Source organism: Mus caroli, unplaced genomic scaffold, assembly GCF_978045245.1.
Source record: "Mus caroli unplaced genomic scaffold, Mus_caroli_1 scaffold_3, whole genome shotgun sequence".
In the NCBI taxonomy this organism is placed as follows: Eukaryota; Metazoa; Chordata; class Mammalia; order Rodentia; family Muridae; genus Mus; species Mus caroli.
Window position 1 is genome coordinate 69,893,209 of NW_028227258.1, and position 17,678 is coordinate 69,910,886.

At 42.4% G+C, this 17,678-nt stretch overlaps 1 protein-coding gene across 1 annotated transcript; it reads left to right on the forward strand.

Moving 5' to 3' along the window:
• Positions 1–616: 616 nt before the first annotated feature.
• Positions 617–8,387, forward strand: Lelp1 (late cornified envelope like proline rich 1). Its single transcript, XM_021158831.2, has 2 exons — positions 617–727; positions 7,625–8,387. The coding sequence occupies exon 2, from the start codon at positions 7,646–7,648 to the stop codon at positions 8,006–8,008; it is 363 nt and encodes a 120-aa protein (XP_021014490.1). The 5' UTR covers positions 617–727; positions 7,625–7,645; the 3' UTR covers positions 8,009–8,387.
• Positions 8,388–17,678: the final 9,291 nt, after the last annotated feature.

Consider the following 17,678-nt stretch of genomic DNA (forward strand, 5'->3'; position numbering starts at 1 on the left):
GAAGAGCATTAACCTTAGATATCAACAGGTAACTGCTCTCTGAGTGCAAAAACAATCACTAGTCTCCCATCAGTAACACACATACATACATACACACACACACACACACACACACACACACACAAACACTAGAGAGACAGAGAGAGACAGAGAACAAGAGAAAAAGAATTCATACAGACACATTGGAAAAATCTGCTAAAAATAATCTTTGGACTTGAGTTAGCAAATATGAGATGATAAAAGAGATTTCAAAACTTCCTATTAATAAAATCAGGTAAAAAAGAGTGGAAGTGAGTGAGTGATCCCACAAACTTTCTAGAAGATGCAGGGGAAATGACTGAGAACCTAAGGAGTGAATAGACAGGCAGATAATTAGCCAGATTTTCCACTCCTAGCAGCAATGAGCCTTCTGCCCTCAGCACTCAGGATTCTTTACAGTAGCCTGATTCTTTCAGCATCTATTTTAAGGGACCAGAAAAGTCTAGACAGAGAGTTGAGTAATCATAGCTAGATTCTCATGTCCAGGACTTGAGTTAGAAGTCCTGGAATCACCCAACATTCACTACTCATGATGCTGTAATGATGTCATAAATGGAGCTGATCCCCAACCCACCCCCAGCTTCTCAGACCTCAGCAGAGGAACAAGAGGGAAAGTCCACCTTCCCAAGCACAGCCTTACCATCCACCTCAATAGACTGCTTGTCAGTTTCACTACCAACAGAAAGGGGTGAGTTGCATCTGGACAATGATGATGATTGTTCTTGTGCATCTTCTGTCCTAAATATAGCTGTATCAACCCCAATACTGATTAGAGCTGGGAGAGTTTTGTTTTGTTAAAGTTTCTTGTTATTTTAAATAACAAGGACTAGAGTGAGCATTACCTATTTTAGAGTTTCATTTAAAGAGCTGCCTCCCCAGAGAGTCATACCAATTTTGAAACTACATTTCATAAATTATACTTTTTATCAAATAAAATCAAACTTGTGTAAGACTCTAATGAGCCTTAGCTTACCGGGGACCCTCCTGAGTAAACCACATGGAGCTGGGAATCGATGCAAAAAGCAAGAGGAATTTATTGTTCCAGTGCACTGGGGTCCTCCCACACTCAAAGGAGAGGTGATGAATCCAGGGAGGGGGGCCAATTTCTTAAGTTTTTATATGGAATAAAGCATTAGCAACTAGTCACAATATGATTGGCCGAATAGTGCACCCTTTAAACTGATTGGTGTTTAGGGAATGAGGTAGTAGGGGCTTACTCAGCCTCTCCCGTCTGGTCTATGTGCTCTCTGACCTGTCTCTTCCAGGAGGGAAGGGGTCTGGTGGAATTTTCCAATGACTCTAAGCTGACCTCTTCATTTCCCCCCTTTTCTTTGTGAAAACGTCAATCCTGAAGTATTGCTGGTCTTCTCTATCTAGTTCTTTGTATCTTCTGCTTTAAGATCATTAGCTGTACTTATTAACCTATGCATTCCTTAACAAAAGCAACCAAGTGGTTCAAAATGTAGGGTCCAAAACTCAACAATAGTAGAACAATTAGGGGTCCTAACAAGGTGGTTATGAGGGTTAATTCCAAGAGCAGGACTTAAACCAAGACTGGAATTAGCCCTGACTCTGTTCTCTCTCTCTTCTGCTTGGCTAATCCTTCTCTCACCTTGCCCATTGAATCTTTCATTACCCCTGGGATGGTCTTCAGTATGTGTTTGCTGATGTTTCCCATTCCCTGGGAGCATAGAAGAAATGGTTGCCCCCCTAACACTGATGGGCCTGCTGCTAGCTTCTCCCATCTCGGGGGCACACTTCAGGGTTTCTCAAAGGACACTTTTCAACTTTGGGTGTCTGCACCCTAAACCTTAACCTCCAAGGCCACTTTTGGGACATGATTTAGATTTACAAGTCCCTCATCTCCCATATTCAGGCAATCTCTCCCCCTGTGTCTCTAGGGCAGCGGCACCCCAGAAGTCAGGGCCCACCACTAAAACACAGAGATCAAAGTCAGGGTCCAGCCACCAAATACAGTGCAGGTAGGGGACCAAGCCACACCATCAGTGGCTGAGAGCACCTGCCAAGTCACCCTAGTAGGGTTGTGGAGGCTGCCAAGGCTCAGTGCTGGAAGATACACCATAGCCATCTCATAGTTTCTCTGCCCTTACAGAAGGGCATTGCTTGGGTGTCTGACTGCTATCGAGTTGACATTATGTGAACCCAGGCAGTTACTCCATCCATTTTAATGGAGGTCTGGGTGGTCAACAACACCAGGAACAGCCCACTCCACTTTGCTTCCAAGTGTTCAGCACAGTGTCTCCTAACATATACCCAATCTCTAACTTGGTACTTGTGTGGAACCTCTGGGATAGCTGCCTTATACATGGCACTAAGTTTAGGCCACAATTCCAGGTGGCTGATCTGGAAAGCTTGCAATTGAGCCATAAGATCCTTGTCAGCCTGAAAAGTCACTCTGGGGAGATCAAGAGCCGGAGTCAAAGGAGTGAGTGTCCCATTTAGGATATCAAAAGGGGTCAGGTAAAAATGGCAGGGGGTGTTCAGGGCCAAGGGGAGGGGCACCAACTAGTCCAAGCCAGTCTCCAAGGTCAATTTAGTCAAGGTCTCTTGTAGGGTTCTGTTTATTTTCTCTACCTACGATGCACAATATGGGGCTTCCCATTGGTCCCCCAAATCTCTGCCAATCCCTGACTTACCTTAGAGACAAAAGCAGGACCATTGTCCAATCTAATTACCTTTGGCACTCTGGACATCTGAAAAATTTCATCTAATATCTTCTTACCTACCTTAGATACCATGGTAGCTGTTTCCTGCTTGGTGAGGAAAGCCTGAACACATCCAGAGAAAGTATCTACAAACACTAGAAGGAATTTGTAACCATATTTTTCTGGCTTACCTTCTCTAAAATCTACCTAACAATATACTCCTGGCCCTTCTCCCCTAGGTCTTTTGCCCTGTTTACTTTTGGCTGCATAACCATTCACTTGCTGGCATACCTTACACTGTTCTACAATCTTTCTGACTCAAAACCTGAGTCCTATATACATACATACATACATACATACATACACACACACACACACACACACACACACACACACACACACACACCTATGTATATATACATACACATACATACATATGTGATCCCTTAACTGCTTGGACAAGCTTTTTATCCACTAAATGAGTCCATCTGTGTATTTGGCCTAGTAGGCCTTTTGCTTGCTTCCTGGGGAGTATAGTTCTCCCTTCTTGTGTGTGCCATTGTCCTTCCTTCTCTTGGTAATAGTTGGCAGGTAGGATGACTAGCAATCTTAGTCCTTTCTTCTTCTATATTTTTTAAAAGAAGCCATCACTTCATCCAGTCCCATTTCCCAGCAGGTGTCTCCTGCAGGCCCATTACCAGGATAGGCTCCTGCATAGCCACTTCTCAAGCCACTTGATCTGCCTGGTTATTGCCCTGGGACACTGAGTCTCTTCTCTTCCAATGTCCTGGGGAAGGAAATAATGCTCACAGTTGCTGGCTTCATTATAGCATCCAAGAAGTCCAAGATTTCCAGTTTGTTTCCTCTGATGTAACCAGTCCTCTCTCTTGGCATATAGTCCTGTGGATGTGGGCTGTGGCAAAGGCATACCTGCTATCCGTGTGGATATTGATTTTCTTGCTGGCTCCAAGGCCTTGGTGTGGGCAATTAGCTACACTTTCTGCATCAACATGCCAGAGGGTAGAGGTGCTGTGGTAGAAGTTCTGCCCAGCTGACATTTGTGCTGTCCACCACAGCAGCACCTGCTCATCTCTGACCTTCATGGAGAAACTGTTCCCATCTGTAAACCAGGTAACCTTGGCTTTCAGCAGGTTAGTTGTGGTCTGTCAGGCAGAAAGTGTATCTGGGCTCTCATTTTAGAGAGTATGTCTCACCCAAACAGAGGGTAGGGACAGTCTGGGGTGATCATAAATGAATGGGATATCCAGGCCCATCCCTAGGTCCACTGTTCTTTGGGTAGTCCATGAATACATTGTGGTGCCATTAGCTTCTTGAACCCAAGATTTTTTTTTAAAAGGGGCCATTGGCTTGGAGGATGGGGTGTTGAACCCCTGTGTACAAAAAAAATTGAGAGGTAACTCTCAGAGTTACCCTAGGTTCAAGGGGGGTTGCAACCCTGTCTCCCCTAATCATTGTCTTCACCCAGGGCTAAGACTTTTGCCTTTTGGGGGGTGCTTTTTCCCATGACCTGGGACTTCCTGCTCCTGTTAGGGCACTCTCAGGTCCAGTGATCTCTCTCCTTACAGTATGCATACTGGTCCTTTTCAAAGGGTTTTCTGCCTTTCTTTAGTTGGAGTCTCTCTTCTCTGCTTTCACTAATTACTGTAGCCCGGAATCTCTGTAGATTCCTTCTCTGTTGTCTGCCTTTCTTTCTTTCTTTCTTTCTTTCTTTCTTTCTTTCTTTCTTTCTTTCTTTCTTTCTTTCTTCCTTCCTTCCTTCCTTCCTTTCTTTCTTTCTTTCTTTCTTTCTTTCTTTCTTTCTTTCCTTCTTCTGTTCTTTCTTGCTTGCTCTCTTTCTTCCTTCCTTTCTTTTGCTTTCTTTCTTTCTTTCTTTCTTTCTTTCTTTCTTTCTTTCCTTCTTTCTTTCTTTCCTTCTTCCTTTCTTTCTTTCTTTGTTTCTTTCTTGCTCTCTTTCTTCCTTTCTCTCTTTTGTTTTCTTTTCTTTCTTTCTTTCTTTCTTTCTTTCTTTCTTTCTTTCTTTCTCTCCCTCTTTCTTCCTTTCTCTCTTCCTTTCTTTCTCTCTCTCTCTCTCTCTCTCTCTCTCTCTCTCTCTCTCTCTCTCTCTCTTTCTTTCTTTCTTTCTTTCTTTCTTTCCTTCCTTCTCTCTTTCTCTGATTCTTCTCTTTCTCTGTCTCCCTGTTATAGTAGACTTTCTCAGCAACCTGCACTAAATCCCTCAATGACTTATCCTGTCTTTCTAGCCTCTGAAGCTTTTTCCTGTAATCTCTACTAGCCTAGTCTATAAAAGCCATTGTCACAGTAGTTTTATGCTCTTTGCTGCTGGGGTCTTAGGGTGTATATTAGCAGAATGCCTCCATGAGCTGCTCTCAAAAGGCTGTGGGTGACGCATGTGATCTCTGCTTAACCTTGGTCAAATTTGTGGGTCATCATGCAGCCCCCTTGAGACCTGCCAGTGGTGTCTGGTGGTGGAGCTTTAGGAGCCCCTTACCTTTTGCCATATTAAAGTCCCAGTTAGGTCTAGTCAGGGAAAGTCTGCTGTCCACAACAGCCTAGTCAATTGATTCTTTCTGGCTTCTGGCTTCCTGCATTATAAATAAAACAGTCTCAAAGAGATTAACAGGCCCTTTGGGAAAAAAGGGGGTGGGGTACATGTTGGTCAAAGAGAAGGATAAATATTACGTAGCCTGATTGCCCTTCTTCAGAGGCCAATGTGCCCTTAGTGGGAGAGCCACTATAGTATCAGAGGAGGTGGCTCTCAGGTCTCCTCTCTCTCCTCCCTCCAGTAAGGGGAGGTGTAATAGCCCTGGTCACTTATGGGCTGAAGATCCTGGGACCAATACTAGATACTAGTGCTGGTGGGGCCATGGGGGCAAGGGTAGGGAGATTTGGAGGAGTAGGGTCTTGGAGTAACAGGTGCACTGCTGAAGGGCCTTGGAGGACCAAAAGTTTCTCAGGTCCGGATCCTTCCTCCTGAGCTTCCTTCTTCCTGATGGTCAGAACCTGTGAGGTGGGTCTTGGGAAAGAAGGGCTTTTATCTATGAAGGAGGAGGGGGGTTCCTCCACTAGATTCTTCTAGGTAACTATATAGGGCCCTTGGTCCAGGTGCCCAAAGGATCCTGACCTAAAAAGACTCTCTCTTCTACTGTTTTGATTACCTGCAAGTCAAAAGTCCCTATGAATGGGTCATGTCAAGAAACAGAGGGTAACTAACTTGTCTTTCACTCTGTCCAGTGTCCAAAAATGTCGTCAGTCTAAGTCCAAGAACACAAAATGAGATACCAACAAACACAGAGAAAGACAATCAACACAGTTTGCTCAGTCAGCTCCAGCCACATGAAAACAAACCAGATGCCTCTCGGCAGGAGCCAGATAACCCAGGTTAAAGCAAGACATGGTTCCTACTGATGCTGTCTTGCTGTTTCCAGCAGGAGCAGAGCCTTCCCGGCTCCCTTGGTTGGAGGGTAGAGGGGTGTTGAATCATCCTACAGTCCCCCGTGGTTACAAGTTAAGGCACATCTTTTGCATTTGACCATACCGCACTGCACCAGACACCGTAGGCTCTCTGAGCCTCGACACTTGCAAGCAAAAGTTCAGACTTACAAACTCAGACTTTGACAAAGAGCAAGACAAACTGCAGTAAAAGCTCAAGACCTCTGATTTACCGCTCCAGTGTGTTCCCACAAGGAGTCGAATTCCCTGCCAACGCACCAAATGTAAGACCCGGCGAGTGGTAGCTTACCTGAGACCCCCTGAGTGAACCACATGGAGCTGGGAATCAATGCAAAAAGCAAGAGGAATGTATTGTTCCAGTGCAGTGGGGTTGTCCCAGACCGGAAGGAGAGGCAATGACCTCCTGTGGTCTGTTCCATGAGTTTTTAAAATGGCTTCCAGGGATAGAATAGAGCACCAGTAGCACAATATGATTGGCAGAACAAGGTGCCCTTTAAACTGATTGGTCTTTAGGGAATGAGGTAGTGGGGCCTCACTCAGCCTCTCCTTCTGGACTACGTGCTCTCTGACCTGTCTCTTCCAGGAGGGACGGGGTCTGGCGAAATTTTCCAATGGCCCTGAGCTAACCTCTTCATGTGTACCAACTAAAGCCAACTTTGAGTGTTGTTAGAAACTAAAAACTAAATCTAGAAATCAAACTTTCCATAGGAAAAACCTACCTCATGGTAGAACTAACCAGAAAACTAATTCACATCTGGAAATGACATTTCATGCTTCAAGAAATTAGATCCCCACTTAATCTCTTCTATCTTGATTTCTTCCCTTTCCCCAGTTGTTTGGCAGAACAGATGACTTCCTGGGGGAAAGGGAGAGTGTTGTTCTAGAATGGTTCAGGGATCTAAAAAGAATCTCAAGTGCCTTGCTGCTTCAGTCCACCAGAGCTAAAAAAAAAAAAAAAAAAAAAAAAAGCAATTATCAAGGCTGGGTGGCTTATGAAACAACTCATAGCTATACTTGCAGTTCCAAAGCCTACTCAGAAACCACCTGTCTCCAAAGTGGAGAGAAGTGGCCTGTCAGGGATCTGCTGAACCACAGAAGCTCTTAGCAATGTAATCAAAATTATGGACTCCTTGAAATAATAGCTTACATGAGTTACATTAAACACTTGGGGTTACAAAAAATATCAACACTGAAATTATGGGTCTTATGATTGTTGGGACACTCCAGGCCCCTAAGAACACCTGCTTAGTCTAGAATGGAAACAAAGTAAGAGAAAATCAGAGTGCAGGTATCTAGACATACCCCAAGTCCACAGACAAGGACATCTCTTAATGAGATGGTCCAGAGACTGAACACATGGAAATCTTCTCCAGAAAATAGGATGAGTCAGCAGGAAGAAGCCCTATGAATTGTCCCTCAATGACACTCTGTCTCCCATTTCTTCTCAGGCCTACATATCCAAGGAAGAAATGTCAAGTGATAAGTCCAGTGACTCTAAGAATGATCTCAAGAATTGTGATCCCAGATGTGAACAAAAGTGTGAGACCAAATGCCAGCCCAGCTGTCTAAACAAGCTGCTACAACGCTGCTCTGAAAAGTGTTCACTAGACAAGTGCCCACCATCAACAAACTGTCCTCCATGTCCTCCATGTCCTCCATGTCCCCTAGTGTGTCAGTCGCCGTGTTCCACACCAACTTCCCCACTCTGTCCACCACTGTGTAGCCCAAGATGCTCCTGTACCCTGGCATGTTGTCCACCGTCATGCCCCCAAAAAGGATGTGTCAAGCCTTGCCCTCCCAAGTGCCCCTCTCCATGCCTACCCCGAAAGTGAGGCACCATGGGCAACACCCCACCACTACCACCACCACTGGCCTCCATTACCACCTACAACATGTGGGCCTGGAAGTGAAACCATGAACTGACAAAGACCTTCCTCTGCTGTGGATCACTTCTGCTACCTTGGAGGATTTGCTCTTGTGGTGGTTGTTACACAGCATTCTGCCAAGAAGCAATCCGTGAGAGTGAGATCTTTGAGGACCCCACAGCCTCTGCCTGTCACATAGGGGAAGGTCCCTTTCCAAAGAATGCCAAGTCCTGCTAGGGCAATGCATGACACCAACCTTGCCACCACTGGCCTCCATTACCACCTACAACGTTGTGGGGCTGGAAGTGAAACCATGAACTGACAAGTAAACATGTTCCTCTGCTGTGCAAGACTTCTGTTGCCTTGGAGGAGATGCTTTATTTGGTGGTGCTTGTTATACAGTACTATGCTAGGAAGCAATCCCTGGCAGTGAGAGATCTCTGAGGACCCCATAGCTCTGCCTGTCACTTTGTCACTGAGGGGAAGGTGCTTTTCCAGAGAATGCCAAGCCCTGCTAGAGCAACGGATGAGTGATTCTTAAATATGGTTGTATCTGGTAAATTATGTAACTTAGGAAACAAGGCAGAAGGTGGGGGAGAGAAGGAGAGAGGGAGAGAGGGAGAGAGAGAGACAGAGAGAACAGACTGCCTGGGTTTACACTGTAGTTCAGTGGTTCTCAACCTCTGGATTTTGATCCTTTTAGGGGTCACATCAGATTTAATGCATATCATATATTTATATTAAGAGTCACGACAATTACAAAGTAGCAACATGATAATTTTATAGTTGGGGGTCACCAAAACATGAAGAACTATTTTAAAGGGTCACAACATTAGGAGGGTTGAGAACCACTGATCTAGATATACCTGGAAACAATATTGTAACTTTACATCAGTTCCTTAATTTATCATGCCTCAGCTTCCTTCACTGCATCACAGGGAAGATGATACAAACATTACTGCTATTACAGTACTACTGTAAGACTTGGAATAGGAAGAGACCAATGTCAGGTACTGGAACACAGTAGACCAGTGATTCTCAATCCTTTAGGGACCATATCAGATATCCAAATATCGGATATTTACATTATGATTCAGAACAGTAGCAAAATTCTAGTTATGAAGTAGCAATGAAATGATTTTATGGTTGGAGATCACTACACATGAACTGTATTAAAGGGTCCCAGCATTAGGGAGGCTGAGAATCACTGAAGTGTGTTCATATCTGAGTTCTTCTGTTCCACACCTCTCCTCTGAGTAGACTAAATCTTCTGAGAAAAGTGTTCTTGTTCTTCTGTGCCCCTACAGGCACAGAGGTAGGTATTAAAATAAAAAGGGATTGAGGGTTGTATCAACTATCTCACTTTGATATTAAAATTCAATAACATGTTGACACTTCAAGAATCCAAAATAAAGAATATATGGATCCTCTTGTTTTCCAAATTTATGTGAATCTATAATATTTCAGAATTAAAACTGAAGTACAAAATCTAGATATGTATGTGGGAGAACCCCAGTTAGGTATGGCATTCACAGCTGATAAATAAGAATTTTACAAGGAGTTAGTCCAGAACAAACTGAATAAATGCACAAGAAGGAATGTGTTGCCTCATATTGCTGAGATGGATTGGAGTGGGATGTAGAATTAAAGAGAAACGTAACAAACAGGAACCTCAGAGCTCTTGTATATGGGCTCATCCACAACTTTAAGTATCCTCCTCTTCTGTTCCTCCCCTCCTCTTCCTCATTCTCCTCCTCCTTCCTCAGCATGCATCCAATTCTCTCTGTACATTCTTGTGGCCAGGTCCACAGGTCAAGTTTGTGAATAGTCAGGATGCTCCTCTTATCTCCTCTTATCTCCTGTTTTCCTAAAAGTTCATGAGCTTACTCCTGTAGCCAGACATCTGACAGCTTTGCTACCTGTGAATTATAATAGTCGACAATATTTAAGTGGAAATATGTTTGAGATTCTTTGCAGTACCAGTAAGATCGTGAAAGAGGCTAACCCAAGAATGGCTATCCATGGACTCTAAGCATGCTAATACCTCCCAGTCCTTGTAAAGGCATTGAGAAAATGGTTCATAACAGTGAAAGGCAAATACAGATACTACAAAAAGTTCCTGAAAAAAGGAACAAGGGACAACTCCTGATTGAAGCCACATACTCATTATATAGGAAGCAAAGCTAGACAAGGACTTCAGGGAACTGTTCTCTCAGTTTCCAGATGTGAAGTTTCATAGTTAACTTTCTCTGACCTGAAGATGGCCTGAGTCTCAGAGTCTCCTGGCAGGGATAGGAATCTTGCCCCCAAATTCCCATGGTCCCACACCTGTACAGAAAGCTGTCTGTAGAATATCAGAAACTTTTGGAGACCCTTTTTAGGTTCTAGGGAGACCTGTGACCAACTGTTGATAACAGAAGGAAAAACATCTCACCCCAGAAGCAATCAAAACAGGGAGGGGGGAAGAAGACAGGAGAGAATGAGACAAAGCAAAGAGAAGAGGAAAGACAGAATATAGAATGAGATGTATCTAAATTGTCACTAAAATAACAAATCCCTGGAACCCAATGTTTAAAAAATGGTGGTTATTGACCATTGTTTTAAGAAAACAATTTTGCAAACCTATGTCAAAAGCAACAAATGCCACAACATTTTTTCCCAGTGGATTCAGTTCAGAAGAATTAAGCAAAGTATCTATGGAGGTAGGAATGGAAGCAATACAAATAAAGGCAATTATCACAGTTTAAGTTAGAAAATCTATAAACATCTAACAAGATTTGATTAAATTTAGACTTGTTACTTGGAGCACTATTCACCCCACAGAAGCTGTAAATTAGTGGTGGGGTAGAAGCTGAGAAAACTCACTTCAGAGACAGAAGCTTAAAAATGAAAGCTTTATTTCCAGTGTGAGCAGGGAAGTAGCCAGTTTAGAATCTGAACTGCATCTCCGAAGGGAGATTGTACAACAATTTTGTAGGATGGAAACACAAAGTGAGGAGGATCAGGGTGTGCGATTGGATTTATTTTGACACAAGGGGTTTTAAGCAAGGAAGTTAATATTGGTGACTGGGTCTTATCTGAGTCACCTGGTTTCAGGGTCTTTGATTCAGCTTTTGCAGTCAGGCTCCATCCTGGAATCTGACCTGGAATTTAGAATGATAAGGGAACAAATGAGTGGGCAAGCTGCATATTTACAACTCCTATGATATAGTTTAGAAAATTGCCAACTTCCCTCTTTATACTCTTTACCAGTTAATAGACAAACATGATACACTTGAAGAAGCAGAATAGGAATTAGTTCTGGGATCATAAACTCAGTTTTGGCCTGGCAGCAAGATGGAACTTGTTCCTGAGATGGCTCCACTCGGGAAATGTCTCCTAACAGTAGAATACTTCAGCATATCAAAAGCCTTGAATCTGCTGATCAACATGAAAAATAAAGAATTAAAGAGGAAATAAGGCTTCATCTTGCATGAAGAAGTACTTTCTTTTTTTTTTTTATATTTTTATTACATATTTTCCTCAATTACATTTCCAATGCTATCCCAAAAGTCCCCCATAGCGCCCCCCACTTCCCTACCCACCCATTCCCATTCTTTTGGCCCTGGCATTCCCCTATATTGGGGCATATAAAGTTTGCAAGTCCAATGGGCCTCTCTTTCCATTGATGGCCGACTAGACCATCTTTCGATACATATGCAGCTAGAGACAAGAGCTCCAGGGTTCTGGTTAGTACATCATGTTGTTCCAACAATAGGGTTGCAGATCCCTTTAGCTCCTTGGGTACTTTCTCTAGCTTCTCCATTTGGGAGCCCTGTGATACATCCAATAGCTGACTGTGAACATCCACTCCTGTGTTTGCTAGGCCCCGGCATCGTCTCACAAGAGACAGCTATATTTGGGTCCTTTCAGCAAAATCTTGCTAGTGTATGCAATGGTGTCAGCATTTAGAAGCTGATTATGGGACGGATCCCTGGATACAGCAGTCTCTAAATGGTTCATCCTTTCATCACAGCTACTAACTTTGTCTCTGTAACTCCTTCCCTGGGTGTTTTGTTCCCAATTCTAAGAAGGTGCACAGTGTCCACACTTTGGTCTTCATTCTTCTTGAGTTTCATGCGTTTATCAAATTGTATCTTATATGTTGGGTAACCTAAGTTTTGGGCTAATATCCACTTATCAATGAATACATATTGTGTGAGTTCTTTTGTGATTGTGTTACTTCACTCAAGATGATGCCCTCCAGGTCCATCCATTTGGCTAGGAATTTCATAAATTCATTCTTTTTAATAGCTGAGTAGTACTCCATTGTGTAAATGTACCATAATTTCTGTATCCATTCCTCTGTTGAGGGACATCTGGGTTCTTTCCAGCTTCTGGCTATTATAAATAGGGCTGCTATGAACATAGTGGAGCATGTGTCCTTTTTACCGGTTGGGACATCTGGATATATGCCCAGGAGGGGTATTGCTGGATCCTCCGGTAGTACTATGTCCAATTTTCTGAGGAACCGCCAGACTGATTTCCAGAGTGGTTGTACAAGCTTGCAATCCCACCAACAATGGAGGAGTGTTCCTCTTTCTCCACATCCTCGCCAGCATCTGCTGTCACCTGAATTTTTGATCTTAGCCATTCTGACTGGTGTGAGGTGGAATCTCAGGGTTGTTTTGATTTGCATTTCCCTGATGATTAAGGATGTTGAACATTTTTTCAGGTGCTTCTCTGCCATTCGGTATTCCTCAGGTGAGAATTCTTTGTTCAGTTCTGAGCCCCATTTTTTAATGGGGTTATTTGACTTTCTGGAGTCCACCTTCTTGAGTTCTTTATATATATTGGATATTAGTCCCTTATCTGATTTAGGATAGGTGAAGATCCTTTCCCAATCTGTTGGTGGTTTTTTTGTCTTATTGATGGTGTCTTTAGCCTTGCAGAAGCTTTGTAGTTTCATGAGGTCCCACTTGTCAATTCTCGATCTTACAGCACAAGCCATTACTGTTCTATTCAGGAATTTTTCCCCTGTGCCCATATCTTCAAGGCTTTTCCCCACTTTCTCCTCTATAAGTTTCAGTGTCTCTGGTTTTATGTGAAGTTCCTTGATCCACTTAGACTTGACCTTAGTACAAGGAGATAGGAATGGATCGATTCGCATTCTTCTACATGTTAACAACCAGTTGTGCCAGCACCATTTGTTGAAAATGCTGTCTTTCTTCCACTGGATGTTTTTAGCTCCCTTGTCGAAGATCAAGTGACCATAGGTGTGTGGGTTCATTTCTGGGTCTTCAATTCTATTCCATTGGTCTATTTGTCTGTCACTATACCAGTACCATGCAGTTTTTATCACAATTGCTCTGTAGTAGAGCTTTAGGTCCGGCATGGTGATTCCACCAGAGGTTCTTTTATCCTTGAGAAGAGTTTTTGCTATCCTAGGTTTTTTGTTATTCCAGATGAATTTGCAGATTGCACTTTCTAATTCGTTGAAGAATTGATTTGGAATTTTGATGGGGATTGCATTGAATCTGTAGATTGCTTTTGGCAAGATAGCCATTTTTACAATGTTGATCCTGCCAATCCATGAGCATGGGAGATCTTTCCATCTTCTGAGATCTTCTATAATTTCTTTCTTCAGAGACTTGAAGTTTTTATTATACAGATCTTTCACTTCCTTAGTTAGAGTCACGCCAAGATATTTTATATTATTTGTGACTATTGAGAAGGGTGTTGTTTCCCTAATTTCATTCTCAGCCTGTTTATTCTTTGTGTAGAGAAAGGCCATTGATTTGTTTGAGTTAATTTTATATCCAGCTACTTCACGGAAGCTGTTTATCAGGCTTAGGAGTTCTCTGGTGGAATTTTTAGGGTCACTTATATATACTATCATATCATCTGCAAAAAGTGATATTTTGACTTCATCTTTTCCAATTTGTATCCCTTTGATCTCCTTTTGTTGTCGAATTGCTCTGGCTAGGACTTCAAGTACAATGTTGAATAGGTATGGAGAAAGTGGACAGCCTTGTCTAGTCCCTGATTTTAGAGGGATTGCTTCAAGCTTCTGACCATTTACTTTGATGTTGGCTACTGGTTTGCTGTAGATTGCTTTTATCATGTTTAGGTATGGGCCTTGAATTCCTGATCTTTCCAAGACTTTTATCATGAATGGGTGTTGGATCTTGTCAAATGCTTTTTCCGCATCTAAGGAGATGACCATGTGGTTTTTGTCTTTGAGTTTGTTTATATACTGGATTACGTTGATGGATTTCCGTATATTGAACCATCCCTGCATCCCTGGGATGAAACCTACTTGGTCAGGATGGATGATTGTTTTGATGTGTTCTTGAATTCGGTTAGCAAGAACTTTATTGAGGATTTTTGCATCAATATTCATAAGGGATATTGGTCTGAAGTTTTCTATCTTTGTTGGGTCTTTTTGTGGTTTAGGTATCAGAGTAATTGTGGCTTCATAGAATGAGTTGGGTAGAGTACCTTCTGTTTCTATTTTGTGGAATAGTTTGTGAAGAACTGGGATTAGATCTTCTTTGAAGGTCTGATAGAACTCTGCACTAAACCCATCTGGTCCTGGACTTTTTTTTTTTGGGAGACTATTAATGACTGCTTCTATTTCTTTGGGGGATATAGGGCTGTTTAGATCATTAACCTGATCTTGATTCAACTTTGGTACCTGGTATCTGTCTAGGAACTTCTCCATTTCATCCAGGTTCTCCAGTTTTGTTGAGTATAGCCTTTGGTAGAAGGATCTGATGGTGTTTTGGATGTCTTCAGTATCTGTTGTTATGTCTCCTTTTTCATTTCTGATTTTGTTAATTAGGATGCTTTCCCTGTGCCCTCTAGTGATTCTGGCTAAGGGTTTATCTATCTTGTTGATTTTCTCAAAGAACCAGCTCCTTGATTGGTTGATTCTTTGAATAGTTTTTCTTGTTTCCACTTGGTTGATTTCACCCCTGAGTTTGATTATTTCCTGCAGTCTACTCCTCTTGGGGAATTTGCTTCCTTTTGTTCTAGTGCTTTTAGGTGTGTTGTCAAGCTGCTAATGTGTGCTCTCTCTAGTTTCCTTTTGGAGGCACTCATAGCTATGAGTTTTCCTCTTAGAAATGCTTTCATTGCGTCCCATAAGTTTGGGTATGTTGTGGCTTCATTTTCATTGAACTCTAAAAAGTCCTTAATTTCTTTCTTTATTCCTTCCTTGACCAAGGTATCATTGAGAAGAGTGTTGTTCAGTTTCCACGTGAAGGTTGGCTTTCTATTATTTATTTTGTTATTGAAGATCAGCCTTAGTCCATGGTGATCTGATAGGATGCATGGGACAATTTCAATATTTTTATATCTGTTGAGGCCTGCTTTGTGACCAATTATGTGGTCAATTTTGGAGAAGGTACCATGAGGTGCTGAGAAGAAGGTATATCCTTTCGTTTTAGGATAGAATGTTCTGTAGATATCTGCCAGATCCATTTGATTCATAATTTCTCTTAGTTTCACTGTGTCCCTGTTTAGTTTCTGTTTCCATGATCTGTCCATTGGTGAAAGTGGTGTGTTGAAGTCTCCCACTATTATTGTATGAGGTGCAATGTGTGCTTTGAGATTTACTAAAGTTTCTTTAATGAATGTGGCTGCCTTTGTATTTGGAGCATAGATATTCAGGATTGATAGTTCCTCTTGGAGGATTTTACCTTTGATGAGTATGAAGTGTCCCTCCCTGTCTTTTTTAATGACTTTGGGTTGGAAGTCAATCTTATCAGATATTAGAATGGCTACTCCAGCTTGTTTCTTCATGCCATTTGCTTGGAAAATTGTTTTCCAGCCTTTCATTCTGAGGTAGTGTCTATCCTTTTCTCTGAGATGAGTTTCCTGTAAGCAGCAAAATGTTGGGTCTTGTTTGTGTAGCCAGTTTGTTAGTCTATGTCTTTTTATCGGGGAGTTGAGTCCATTGAGATTAAGAGATATTAAGGAAAAGTAATTGTTGTTTCCTGTTATTTTTGTTGTTAAAGTTGGCATTTTGTTCTTGTGGCTGTCTTCTTTTAGGTTTGTTGAGGGATTACCTTCTTGTTGTTTCTAGGGCGTGGTTCCTGTCCTTGTATTGGTTTTTTTCTGTTATTATCCTTTGAAGGGCTGGATTCGTGGAGAGATAATGTGTGAATTTGGTTTTGTCGTGGAATACTTTGGTTTCTCCATCTATGTTAATTGAGAGTTTGGCTGGGTATAGTAGCCTGGGCTGGAATTTGTGTTCTTTTAGTGTCTGTATAACATCCGTCCAGGATCTTCTGGCTTTCATAGTCTCTGGTGAAAAATCTGGTGTAATTCTGATAGGCTTGCCTTTATATGTTACTTGGCCTTTTTCTCTTACTGCTTTTAGTATTCTATCTTTATTTAGAGCATTTGTTGCTCTGATTATAATGTGTCGGGAGGTATTTCTTTTCTGGTCCAGTCTATTTGGAGTTCTGTAGGCTTCTTGTATGTTCATGGGCATCTCTTTCTTTAGATTTGGGAAGTTTTCTTCTATAATTTTGTTGAAGATGTTTGCTGGTCCTTTGAGTTGAAAATCTTCATTCTCATCCACTCCTATTATCCGTAGGTTTGGTCTTCTCATTGTGTCCTGTATTTCTTGGATGTTTTGAGTTAGGATCTTTCTGCATTTTACATTTTCCTTGATTGTTGTGCCGATGTTCTCTATGGAATCTTCTGCACCTGAGATTCTCTCTTCCATCTCTTGTATTCTGTTGCTGATGCTCGTATCTATGGTTCCAGATTTCTTTCCTAGGGTTTCTATCTCCAGTGTTGCCTCATTTTGGGTTTTCTTTATTGTGTCTACTTCCCTTTTTAGGTCTAGTATGGTTTTGTTCATTTCCATCATCTGTTTGGATGTGTTTTCCTGTTTTTCTGTAAGGACTTCTACCTGTTTGATTATGTTATCGTGTTTTTCTTTAAGGATTTGTAACTCTTTAGCAGTGTTCTCCTGCAATTCTTTAAGGGATTTTTGTGCTGTCTCTTTATTGTCTTCTGCCTGTTTAGCAGTGTTCTCCTGCATTTCTTTAAGTGTGTTATTAAAGTCCTTCTTGAAGTTCTCTATCATCATCAGGAGATATGCTTTTAAATCCGTGTCTAGCTTTTCCGGTGTGTTGGGGTGCCCTGGACTGGGCGAAGTGGGGGTGCTGGGTTCTGATGATGGTGAGTGGTCTTGGTTTCTGTTAGTAAGATTATTACGTTTACCTTTCGCCATCTGGTAATCTCTGGGGTTAGTTGTTATCGTTGTCACTGTTTAAAGATTGGAGCAGAAGCTGTGTTCCACTCACCAGCAGTCTCTAAATCCTGCGGCGGGGGTCGTGGGTAGCTGACGGTACCCCGGTGCTGGTCCAGCCGGAAGAGGCCTGTGGTCCTACACAGGCCGTTTTTCTGCTTCCCTAACTAATGCAGTCTCTGGTCCCGCGTGCAATTGGATTGGAGCAGAAGCTGTGTTCCACTCTCCAGAAGTCTTAAGATCCTGTGGCGGGTGTTGTGGGTAGCTGGTGAGTGTCAGCCGACCCTGCGCCCCAGCTGCCCCGGTGCTTTTCTGACCGGAAGAGGGTTGTGGCCCTATGTAGGCCGGATTTCTCTCTCCCCAACCAGAGCAGTCTCAGGTCCCGCGTGA

Excerpts from the sequence above, each read along its gene's own strand:
- Lelp1 (XM_021158831.2), top strand. The coding sequence starts at position 7,646 with ATGTCAAGTGATAAGTCCAGTGACTCTAAGAATGATCTCAAGAATTGT.